The sequence below is a fragment of the Agrilus planipennis genome, unplaced genomic scaffold (genome assembly GCF_000699045.2).
Source record: "Agrilus planipennis isolate EAB-ADULT unplaced genomic scaffold, Apla_2.0 scaffold101, whole genome shotgun sequence".
NCBI lineage: Eukaryota > Metazoa > Arthropoda > Insecta > Coleoptera > Buprestidae > Agrilus > Agrilus planipennis.
Window position 1 is genome coordinate 351,056 of NW_020438899.1, and position 12,989 is coordinate 364,044.

The window sequence follows — 12,989 nt, forward strand, 5'->3', positions numbered from 1 at the left end:
ACCATTTTTCATATAAAACGTTGCTTTATATACTTGAAGAACCCAAATTTTTAAAGAGGAATTTGTACCCATAATTACCTGTTATGTGTCGTGTCGATTTATTAGAAGATATTTTGAATTTTTGGCTAATCGTAAGAGCACAAACATAAAATTCAGCATATCTTTTTAAAAAATGTATTAGTTTATCTACAGACGTGAATTTTAGTTATTTCCTATAATCTGGAAAATGAATTTCAATTGGATGCATGCCAAAAGCCATTGGACATACCTATACATATACATATACGTATTTTGGTTTACGAATGTGTTAGTTATCGTCTTCGAAAATAGCTTGTTATTTTTAAACTTGCATATTTTCTAGCGAACGCAGGTTTATGTATGTATGTAATTTGGAATTTTCAAGCGTAGGCTAACGTTGCGCTAAAACAGCAGAGCTTAACACAAACACATTTTTACATATACATAGGTACAGTCCTTTCACATGAAAAACGAACAGTTTGGGAAAACAAATACCTATGTACAATATGGCTAACAAAAATTTATTTATACAGGCTTCGCCTCCACTGCATATGACTATTATGAATAATATAAGCAAATGTAGGGCAAAACGTTATTGTCTTACCCTAGCTCGAAGTTCTCTCTCTGATTCAAGGTCATCCTGAAGGAGTCGAATTTTGTCCTGTAATTGGTAACACATACATATAATGAAGAAACTAGTACAAATAGCGATGGTAAGGGAACGTGGAAGAGAAAATTAATAAGAAAACTATATTATTAAATGAAGTAGGCACTTACTAGAAAGTTTTACTAGCCTACTCAAAAATGGTAGAAATGGTAAACTTCCACTTTACTTGTATTTATAATGCCAAATCTTTGAGTTCAACTATTTATGAAAATTAATAAGTTTGCGGTATTGCCGTTACATTAAAACTATTACTTCTAATGTTAAAAAAAGAAAACAAGTATCGGATACTCATTAACAGTGTACCAACGAAGTATCACCATGACATGCTTAGAATAGTTTGAAAATCTTGGTTACACACAAGGTGTTATTCAGGAAAGGGATATTAGATATAATGACCCTAATGGTAAAAAAACATTTAACAGAATTGTCCAAAAACATTTAACATTAAACATACAGGATTTAATAAAGTTGAAATATTTCATCATGAAAAAGATTTCCAAGGTAAAATGTAAGAAACCAGATAATTCATTACCTCAAGTCGAGTAAGGGCACTCAAATCGGCGCTATATTCGACACTAACGTCAGCGTTTCCAGCAGCTCCTGATGAACGGTAAGAATACCTTGAGGCTCTCGCCACCGAGGAAGACATCTTGTGTGTGAAGAAAACTTTTGCTCGTTAACGTTAAGTCAAGTACACAACAAGTCGTTGTCGTAACAGAAAAACTGAAATTAAATCCGCGTGTGCGCTGCCCGGCGTCACAGCCACACAGTAGACGCTTATCGTTCGTTTGAGCGTCGCGACGGCGAAAAAGGGTACGGATAGACGCGAGTATTATACTTCAAAGCATGCGCCTTTAGAATGCAGATAAACTGCGCAATGGTTTTGCACATGAATGACTCATAGTTGTGTGTATGCAAGCGTGTAAGGATATGCTTATTTTTGTATGTTTATTTGCATAGTTTTAGTAAGTATAATAAACGACCATATTAATAGGTTCTCTGTACTGTATGGCACATAAAAAAGCAAACTCGCGCAAGACATTAAGTATGGTTGTTACGAATATAACAGAAGTATAGAATTAGTCCAAAAATATTTGATTTAAATAAAATTGCATCATTTTGAATTAAAAAAATAATTCGTGGTAAACAGGTACCTATTATTAGAAAAATGCAAAAGTATTGAATTATTTAGTACCTTTAAGCGACCTTCTTTATGTGTGTAACTTTAGGCAAGTTTATTGAGAATGCTAGTCTTAATTTTTATTAGTTTATGCTTTTTAGTTATGTTTAGCAGATCTTCTGAAAACATGCCTTCAATTCGTATATGTACACACACGTACGTTAAGATAAAATAAGCGGGCCACGCTATTTGGCTGCCGTGCCTAGCAACTCTCATATTACCTGGTAAGGGGGAAGCGTCCTTTTATAGACACGATTATCGTTTGGAACCCAGAAAAAGCATACCTTACTGTAAAATAAAGAATTTTAGTTTTAAAACAAGCAAAATATACCAGTTGCGTTGTTAATTGGATTATAATTAAATTGTTTCGAAATGTCAATGTGAAACTAAAAGGAATAATAACTTTTTTATACACCTACTTTTAATCTAAAATAAGGTTAAACTAAAAATATCTTTTTATATAATAAAAATTCCTACTATGTTAATTTTGTACCTGCTTTTTTGATGTAAAGTAATGAAGTTTCTTTTAAAAAAACATTTATATAATGGTAAACAAGGAGAATTTTGTTTCATTAGTTCAGTTATGGGTAGAAATTCATTCTCTGGTTGATCGGTACTACATGTGTTAATTTATTAGGTACATATCACTTAAAATAAATTGTAATTTTACTGTTTTGATTTTTATTTAAATTTGTCATGCAAATTTGCCAAGTTGTTTAAACTGATCTTTATGCAATGAGGTAGCGCAAGAGTTCTAGAAATACACTGCCACTCATAACAAATTGGCTTGTACAATACATTCTTTACTTCATTCAATAAATGTGTGATTAATGTTTTAATCAATTTAGTAAAATGGCCCAAGAACAGGCTTTTGGGGAGGGGGCAGGTCTAGCGGTTCCCGGGAACGCCGAGCTCTAATTGTAAGAGGCGCCAAGCATTACGCATCTGGTGTCGAAATAATTTTTTATTATTCTAGGGCGCAGTGTATGTTTATGGGCGCAAAGGGAAATTTTTTCAGTATCCCATTCATTCGGAAATTAATCAGACTATCAGTTAATCGTAGTAAAACGTTGCTTTATATACTTGAAGAACCCAAATTTTTAAAGAGGAATTTGTACCCATAATGACCTGTTATGTGTCGTGTCGATTTATTAGAAGATATTTTGAATTTTTGGCTAATCGTAAGAGCACAAACATAAAATTCAGCATATCTTTTTAAAAAATGTATTAGTTTATCTACAGACGTGAATTTTAGTTATTTCCTATAATCTGGAAAATGAATTTCAATTGGATGCATGCCAAAAGCCATTGGACATACCTATACATATACATATACGTATTTTGGTTTACGAATGTGTTAGTTATCGTCTTCGAAAATAGCTTGTTATTTTTAAACTTGCATATTTTCTAGCGAACGCAGGTTTATGTATGTATGTAATTTGGAATTTTCAAGCGTAGGCTAACGTTGCGCTAAAACAGCAGAGCTTAACACAAACACATTTTTACATATACATAGGTACAGTCCTTTCACATGAAAAACGAACAGTTTGGGAAAACAAATACCTATGTACAATATGGCTAACAAAAATTTATTTATACAGGCTTCGCCTCCACTGCATATGACTATTATGAATAATATAAGCAAATGTAGGGCAAAACGTTATTGTCTTACCCTAGCTCGAAGTTCTCTCTCTGATTCAAGGTCATCCTGAAGGAGTCGAATTTTGTCCTGTAATTGGTAACACATACATATAATGAAGAAACTAGTACAAATAGCGATGGTAAGGGAACGTGGAAGAGAAAATTAATAAGAAAACTATATTATTAAATGAAGTAGGCACTTACTAGAAAGTTTTACTAGCCTACTCAAAAATGGTAGAAATGGTAAACTTCCACTTTACTTGTATTTATAATGCCAAATCTTTGAGTTCAACTATTTATGAAAATTAATAAGTTTGCGGTATTGCCGTTACATTAAAACTATTACTTCTAATGTTAAAAAAAGAAAACAAGTATCGGATACTCATTAACAGTGTACCAACGAAGTATCACCATGACATGCTTAGAATAGTTTGNGTAAGGATCGTGGTCAGGAATTTATTTAAAAAGTGCAAAATGAAATAAGATACCTATCTAAATATTTTGATATTAAGAAATTTTACTTAAAAAAAAACATTTATTACGATACTTACCGAATTGCTTCAATTTCCTCATCCTTTTCTTGTAAACGTTTTTCAGCTTCATGTCTAAATTGTGCCAACTCTGAAGTTAAACGTTGAGATCTTTGTTCTTCAGCTTTACGGCCCTAAAGAGCAAACATTTCGGATAGCTAAATAAAAATAATTCTAAATAAGTTTTTATTACTTACAGCTTCTGCTTCTTTGTATGCTGCTGTAAGTTCTTCACGTTCGTTTTCAAGTCTCCTAAGCTCAATTTCTAACTCGTGAAGTCTTCTGGTCAATTCGGTGATAGTGTTCTTGGCATCGTGGAGATCATCTACAGAAATAAACATAAAAATTAATTAAATCGGGATATTTAATTGATGTTGCGAATTTTTATCTGGAAACACTGTAAATTAACGTAAAAATATTTACCAGCTAATTTCTTGTTTTCTCTAGTAAGAAGACTGTTCTGTTCTCTAGTTTTATCCAGTTCATGGTTGAGCTTTTGAATTTCGGTTTGCTTAACACGAAGATCTCTTTGTGCCTGATCATATAATTGAATCGTTTCGTCCAATCTAGTCTTTAACTCAATATTGGTTCTTTCCAAGTATTCCACCCTCTTTTGTAACTCCCTTGCAGTATTGTTAGCTTTCTCAAGGTCGATTATTAGTACTTCAACCTCCGACTGCAAACGTGATTTTTGTTTTTCCAAGTTATTGACTTTAACCAAAAGAGCTTCGATGTGTTCTTCTTGTTCCTGTAATTTATTTGGTGAAAACTTTTAAAATTTACTCAAATGATGCAACTTACTTGGATTCTAGCATTGTATTTTCTTCTAAGTTCTTCAACCTCTTCAGCTCGAGCTTGAGCTTCAGTTTCATACTTTGATTTCCAAATTTGAGCATCGCCTTGTGCCTTAACAAGTTGTCTTTCCAAATCCAAACGGGCTTCACTTTCTTCTTCAAGTTGTATACGCACCGACTCCAATTCAGTTTCTACTTGATGTAATTGAGCTTCCAATAAAGATCGCTTACGTTCATCATCTTCAGCTCTACGACGTGCATCTTCTAATTGAGTTGCCAATTGACTCTTTAGGTAATTGGCGTTCTCAAGGTTTATCTAAAATCAATGATTATAATGATAAAATAGTTCAACTCAAAATTACTTAGAATTCATTTACTTTAATGTCTTGCACTTCCTTCGTGAGTTCGATGTTTTCTTGGGACAGGCGGGTTTTGTGCGAAGTAATATCAACAATCGTGCGGTTCAGTTCTTCTATCTTAACGTTAAATTCGCTGATTGTAATTTCTAGTTTCTGAATGGTTTTTTCCGCCAAAAACTTTTCTTTATTGACTGATTCAACTTGAGCAAGGAGTTCATATACCTCGGCTTGAAATTTAGCCTTCTCCTTTTCGGCTCTAAGATATACACCAAGAAGTATTTAATAGTAATAATAATTACACAAAATTAATAAACATCCGAAATTATAAATACAGTTTTAGTAGGACATGTTCCATAATGGTATATTTAAGGTAATTTATAGTTACTTACAATTGTAAAATAAATGGAAAAGTAAAACTAGTGTGTTTATTTCAATTCTAATATAAAAATAGGAATAAAAGTAAAAATCGGCATTTAAAAGAGTAAAAATATAACTCAAAATTGAAAATGGTTCTATTGTTTTAAAATAATATATCAATCCGAATGGTGAGATAATTATAAGTTTTATGTATGTTATGTAGAGATACCCGGTACAATTTGTTCGTGGTCGAGAATACAAGATACTTTGTGTAAATTGACTGCGATTTTAAAACATGTTTGCTAAAATTTTACCTCTAGTCTCATGAAAATGTATTCGTGTGTTTTTTAAATTTTGTTTAATAAAGGAAATTGTTGTCCAGGAATCTGTTGAAAGGTTTTGGGGTTGGTAAAGAGTTGTTTTTGCATTGGACTAGAATTTTATCGTGGTGCAAAGTCATTTGTCTGTGATTGTGGTTTTTGTGTAGGAGTGTTGTGTGGTTGTGGTTTCTTGGAAGTACCTGCCATTTACCTATGTATCTTTAATTTCTTATTTTCGTTGTCTAATTATTTAAAATAATTAAGAGCCTGCGATAAAGAAATTGGCCTTCTTACTTTTGAATCTGAATAATAGAGTTCCCCTACAGATAATTTAAAAATACTGTGTGCCTCTTTCTTATAGTGACTCATCAATGCGTTTGCGCCTGCAAAAATGCCTGCTAGTTTTGTTAAAATAATATGAATTTTGTTGTAAAAATCTACAAATTCATTAGGTTTTCGAATACAGGAAATTAGTTATTGAATAACAAATCGGTATTTTCTGAAGATTTGAATTTGGTTGTGATTAAAGCTTTTAGAATAGACCAATCATTTGGCCTTTCTACTAAACATGCAGTTTCTGCTTTGCCGGTTAATTTACTAACAATGTCTCAAAATGTTAAATTTCTATAGGCCGGAGTTGTGGTAGAGACATTTGCGTCAAAATTATCACAGTCCGAAATTAACGTATCTACCTTTTCGGGAGAACTATAACGTGACTTTGATTAATTTCAAAAATTCGTACAAAAGATTGTAGTTAGTTGTTTCGTCAGCTATATCTACAAGTAGTTATAGATGTAATTATTTTTTTGTCATCATTTTTAAAGCATATCGTTGTTCTTCATAAAATTTGACAATTTGAAGTCACTTTACGATTTTTTATACTCTTCTTATTAAGAATCTGGTGATACTGAAACCACTTAATTCTGAAAAGCATCAGGTTTCAAACGTACAATTTAAATTTTGTATGAAATTTGTTTGGAACCATTAACGTTTACTTGAGAATGTAAATAGAATGCACTAAAGATAAATCTCGTTTGAAATGGGAAATAATTCATTTATAAAACTTGTTATTTAATAATGTCGTACATATGTTATATGTTTTTGTGTTTTTAATTAATCCTTAATCTATTTTTTTGTTTTCTAGGAGCTTGTTACAAAGAATTACAAGCATCTGAAAATAAACGATTTTCCGAAGAAAGATCTGCAAAATATTTAGCACAAATTACAGATGCCTTAAAATATTGTCATACAAAAAAAGTTATTCATCGTGATATTAAACCCGAAAATTTGTTAATTGGTTGTAAAGGTGAAATTAAAATTGCTGATTTTGGCTGGTCAGTTCATGCTCCTTCATCGAGGAGAGCTACTATTTGTGGAACATTAGATTATCTTTCCCCAGAAATGGTACATGGAAAAACTCACAACGAAAAGGTTGATCTTTGGAGTCTTGGTGTATTGTGTTATGAATTTTTAACTGGAAAGCCTCCTTTTGAATCCACTTCTTATGATGAAACGTACAGGAAAATCAGCAAAGCAATATTCACATTTCCCAGTTACGTGTCGGAACCTGCTCAACATTTAATTTCTAACTTATTGGTTGTCAATCCAGATAAAAGGTTAGATTTAAATGGGATTCTTGAACATCCCTGGATTTTAGCACTATCTCAATAAGTAATTTTATATCATTTTAATTGATTGATAGGTATATTTTATGTGTAGTTTTCTTATTTATTTATGTTACACATTTTTAATAGACGAAAGATAACTAATTTTATGTTCTTTAAGAGATTTTCATTGATTGAATAATANTACCCTAGCTCGAAGTTCTCTCTCTGATTCAAGGTCATCCTGAAGGAGTCGAATTTTGTCCTGTAATTGGTAACACATACATATAATGAAGAAACTAGTACAAATAGCGATGGTAAGGGAACGTGGAAGAGAAAATTAATAAGAAAACTATATTATTAAATGAAGTAGGCACTTACTAGAAAGTTTTACTAGCCTACTCAAAAATGGTAGAAATGGTAAACTTCCACTTTACTTGTATTTATAATGCCAAATCTTTGAGTTCAACTATTTATGAAAATTAATAAGTTTGCGGTATTGCCGTTACATTAAAACTATTACTTCTAATGTTAAAAAAAGAAAACAAGTATCGGATACTCATTAACAGTGTACCAACGAAGTATCACCATGACATGCTTAGAATAGTTTGAAAATCTTGGTTACACACAAGGTGTTATTCAGGAAAGGGATATTAGATATAATGACCCTAATGGTAAAAAAACATTTAACAGAATTGTCCAAAAACATTTAACATTAAACATACAGGATTTAATAAAGTTGAAATATTTCATCATGAAAAAGATTTCCAAGGTAAAATGTAAGAAACCAGATAATTCATTACCTCAAGTCGAGTAAGGGCACTCAAATCGGCGCTATATTCGACACTAACGTCAGCGTTTCCAGCAGCTCCTGATGAACGGTAAGAATACCTTGAGGCTCTCGCCACCGAGGAAGACATCTTGTGTGTGAAGAAAACTTTTGCTCGTTAACGTTAAGTCAAGTACACAACAAGTCGTTGTCGTAACAGAAAAACTGAAATTAAATCCGCGTGTGCGCTGCCCGGCGTCACAGCCACACAGTAGACGCTTATCGTTCGTTTGAGCGTCGCGACGGCGAAAAAGGGTACGGATAGACGCGAGTATTATACTTCAAAGCATGCGCCTTTAGAATGCAGATAAACTGCGCAATGGTTTTGCACATGAATGACTCATAGTTGTGTGTATGCAAGCGTGTAAGGATATGCTTATTTTTGTATGTTTATTTGCATAGTTTTAGTAAGTATAATAAACGACCATATTAATAGGTTCTCTGTACTGTATGGCACATAAAAAAGCAAACTCGCGCAAGACATTAAGTATGGTTGTTACGAATATAACAGAAGTATAGAATTAGTCCAAAAATATTTGATTTAAATAAAATTGCATCATTTTGAATTAAAAAAATAATTCGTGGTAAACAGGTACCTATTATTAGAAAAATGCAAAAGTATTGAATTATTTAGTACCTTTAAGCGACCTTCTTTATGTGTGTAACTTTAGGCAAGTTTATTGAGAATGCTAGTCTTAATTTTTATTAGTTTATGCTTTTTAGTTATGTTTAGCAGATCTTCTGAAAACATGCCTTCAATTCGTATATGTACACACACGTACGTTAAGATAAAATAAGCGGGCCACGCTATTTGGCTGCCGTGCCTAGCAACTCTCATATTACCTGGTAAGGGGGAAGCGTCCTTTTATAGACACGATTATCGTTTGGAACCCAGAAAAAGCATACCTTACTGTAAAATAAAGAATTTTAGTTTTAAAACAAGCAAAATATACCAGTTGCGTTGTTAATTGGATTATAATTAAATTGTTTCGAAATGTCAATGTGAAACTAAAAGGAATAATAACTTTTTTATACACCTACTTTTAATCTAAAATAAGGTTAAACTAAAAATATCTTTTTATATAATAAAAATTCCTACTATGTTAATTTTGTACCTGCTTTTTTGATGTAAAGTAATGAAGTTTCTTTTAAAAAAACATTTATATAATGGTAAACAAGGAGAATTTTGTTTCATTAGTTCAGTTATGGGTAGAAATTCATTCTCTGGTTGATCGGTACTACATGTGTTAATTTATTAGGTACATATCACTTAAAATAAATTGTAATTTTACTGTTTTGATTTTTATTTAAATTTGTCATGCAAATTTGCCAAGTTGTTTAAACTGATCTTTATGCAATGAGGTAGCGCAAGAGTTCTAGAAATACACTGCCACTCATAACAAATTGGCTTGTACAATACATTCTTTACTTCATTCAATAAATGTGTGATTAATGTTTTAATCAATTTAGTAAAATGGCCCAAGAACAGGCTTTTGGGGAGGGGGCAGGTCTAGCGGTTCCCGGGAACGCCGAGCTCTAATTGTAAGAGGCGCCAAGCATTACGCATCTGGTGTCGAAATAATTTTTTATTATTCTAGGGCGCAGTGTATGTTTATGGGCGCAAAGGGAAATTTTTTCAGTATCCCATTCATTCGGAAATTAATCAGACTATCAGTTAATCGTAGTGTTAAACCAATAAAGTAACTTAATCATGACTAAGAATTGTTATGTACCTTATGCTTATTTTAACGGCCTGTTTGTAAATTGACGTTATCGCGTGTTTTGTCAATATGTTGCCATCAATGACTGTTAAAATAGCCCAAATCTACAATAAAATAGTTAAAAAGGGAAAATTTAAAGTTGGTTGAGGTTATGTGTTTAGACTGTTTTATTGTGTTTGACATTCAAAAAGTTTATTTTGTTATTAGTTATAATATATATTTGACCTGCTGTAGTCTTGTAAATCATCATCATAAGGTCGTCACTTCTAAGACTGGTTGGACACGCACCTCCACTCCCTATCCTGAGCTAATCCTCGCATTTCCCTAAAACTGGAATATTCCACATCCTTAACCATTTGCGAACAGTAATCTAATCTAAGCCTACCTCTACTCCTCTTAACTTCTGTTTTTGCCTCAAATATGTCTCTGACTAGTTTGTCATACCTGAGAAGGTGTCCTACCAACCTATCCCGCCTATTTTTTATTGACTTCCATAGAGTTCTGTATCTAAGCATACTGATCTTTTGCCCCTTTTATATCTACCCCTACAGTTGTACCGTCTTTAATATTGATCGCGTCTTCGATGTATAGATTATAAAGTAGCAATGACAGTGTACATCCTTGTCTGACTCCCTTCCATCTATACCTGGCGCCTTATTATTTTATAAGTTTCTTAATGCTATAAAGATTTATTAAGACAATGGAACTTTACAGCCGATGTTACAGGTTCAATTGTTCAAACAAGAGTGGTATGATGTTTCCTTTTTACCAAAGCTGTTTTTCTAAAAGTTAGCGAGTCTCGGTTGTAATGAAATTGATATTGAATTATTGTTTATTAAACTGCCGCCGGACAGGCGACGCACATAAACTAAACAGGTATCCTTCTAGACTTTATCAGGTTCCCGAGAATTGATTTTTTGAATCGGAAGCTGTTTCATTCGTAACACCGTCCATGCCGGGGAATTTTCTCTTTTTCAGAGATCGGATGGCGGGAAAGATTTCACGGAGGAATGTGTGTTTAAGGTCGAAAACAGTTGGGACGAAGTTTTGAGAGGCGACGTTAGTTCGCTCGTAAAAGTCAGCTTAATAAATGGTTAGAATATCTGCGGGGAGGTGTTTCCTTGTGGAGGAGAAGGGGCGGGAGGTCGCTGGTGATCTCCTTTGAAAGAAGAAAGTTGCACTTGAGGAGGATGTTTTGAGAGTGTAACCGAGACGTAGCCACTCTAGTGATGTTGTAAGGTTTGGGGGGTTGAGAGTTGGGCTGCCGACTTCTATTAGGCCTGGAAGTTGGTCGGAATTTAGAGCGTCGAGAATGGTGGGATCGGCAGGAGTGACATTTTTTAAGACGAAGCTGTCAAGAATGTCAGGAAGTTTTTTTGGGGGGGGGGAGATATTAAGATCTGGGGGCAATTCAACTGCAAGTTTGAGGACTTTGGTAAGAAGGAAAATGCCTTTAGTGTGTCGGCAGCACCAGGAGGCGTGTTTGGCATTCACATCGCTTGCGACCATCGTCGAAACGTTAAGGGGGAGGAGGAAAGGGAAACCCGAAAGATTTAGTTCAGATGAGGGGAGTAAAGGGATATGATTCTGAGAGGGTTGGAAGTTAGCGAGACTTCAATACAAACTGCTTCTAATGAATTAGTGGGCAAAAAGATGCGCCTGCGTTTTAAATAATTCCGGACGAGGATGGCTACGCCACCGCCTCAGGAGTTTTCACGGTCCCTTCTATAGGATGTGAAGTTTAGGACAGAAAGTTTCACTTTCTGCGATAAGTGAGTCTTGGGTGATGCAGGCAGCACCGGTTGACTATTCCTCGAGGAAGTGTTCGAGTTCATTCAATTTACCTCTAATGTTTTAAGCAATCCAGGTAATTATTCGAAGATTATTTGGGTGGGCGTTTTTATCCATGGGTGGATATTTGGAGGTAGGCAACAATGCTGACTGCCATCGTTTGCACGATGACCTTGAGTTTCTGTTCCAGAGTTGGTGCTGAAGAGATGCTCGGGGTTGCGTTGGACTTTCGGATGGGAGTTAGGGGCTGCTCTCACTGCCCTGGCGTAAGACTTTTGGGGGAGCGTCGTTATGAGGCTGGCTAAAGGACGGGTGATTGTCTGGACGCTTTTAGGAGCAGCCAGAATACGGGAGGGTGTTTTGCGTGGTACGGTTTTCTTAGGTACCTTGGGACAACCACGATAGGTGGCGCGGTGGTTCCCTTTGCAGTTAGCACAGGGGGAGATTGCGTCTTTCCTACCTTCTGCCTCCAGTGTGGCAGTAATTGGCCGTATGAAAGAATTTCATACATCGGCGACATTGGGCAACTTTGATGGCTCTTTTCGGCTCCACTTTGACATTAAGACTGCAGAGTTTGCCAAGTTCGAAGATTGATTTGAACTTAGGAGAAGACTTGTCGAGACGGACGATATACTTTTTGACATTCGGTGAACACTCTGGATAGCGAAGCCTTTATTATAAGTTCAGACTGCACATCGTCCGTGGAGATGGCTTCGCAGACTCCACGGAGGACAACATGAAGGTCTTTGCCTTGCTGAAGTTGGTTGGTTAGTTCGTCGAGGTACGACGACAGACGACGAAAATCGTCCACGGAGTTGGGGTAGACTCCCTTAAGACAAAACACGTCCTCGTCTTCAAACGATTACATGGTAAAGGGGTGCTGGAGATGTCTTCAAATTTTTGAGTTCTTGCCAGCTTCTTTATCAACTTGGGATTGATTTGTTTTGAATAGTATCACGAACTAGAAGGTCATGATTTGGGTTATTTGCATTTCATTCGTTAGTAATGGTCATCAATACTAAAAAGAAAAGGAATTAAATATGTTGATGACTGGAATGATTATATGTACCAAGGGTGCACATATGGCAAGCAACACCTAACCTCACACCCAATCAACCGCAAGACAGCCCAGCAGTCGTTAGATCGCTAGGAGAAGCCAAGTAATTGCTCATGTTGGA

The 12,989-nt window shown here is 34.7% G+C and overlaps 2 protein-coding genes across 2 annotated transcripts in view; both read right to left on the minus strand.

The window, feature by feature from the left end:
• Window positions 1-8,549, minus strand: part of LOC108735594 (paramyosin, long form) — a 24,575-nt gene extending 16,026 nt beyond the window's left edge. The window contains exons 1-7 of the mRNA XM_025973261.1: window positions 8,274-8,549; window positions 7,679-7,735; window positions 5,208-5,342; window positions 4,838-5,146; window positions 4,460-4,784; window positions 4,234-4,361; window positions 4,058-4,170 (exon numbers count right to left, since the gene is read on the minus strand). Coding sequence (XP_025829046.1) covers window positions 4,058-4,170; window positions 4,234-4,361; window positions 4,460-4,784; window positions 4,838-5,146; window positions 5,208-5,342; window positions 7,679-7,735; window positions 8,274-8,390 — 1,184 coding nt within the window. The 5' untranslated portion in view covers window positions 8,391-8,549. The remainder of the gene's footprint in view (window positions 1-4,057; window positions 4,171-4,233; window positions 4,362-4,459; window positions 4,785-4,837; window positions 5,147-5,207; window positions 5,343-7,678; window positions 7,736-8,273) is intronic.
• LOC112904061 (paramyosin-like) lies at window positions 591-1,502 on the minus strand. The gene is made up of 2 exons (XM_025973259.1): window positions 1,218-1,502; window positions 591-679 (listed from the first exon to the last, which is right to left on the minus strand). The coding sequence occupies exons 1-2, from the start codon at window positions 1,332-1,334 to the stop codon at window positions 611-613; spliced, it is 186 nt and encodes a 61-aa protein (XP_025829044.1). The 5' UTR covers window positions 1,335-1,502; the 3' UTR covers window positions 591-610.
• Window positions 8,550-12,989: the final 4,440 nt, after the last annotated feature.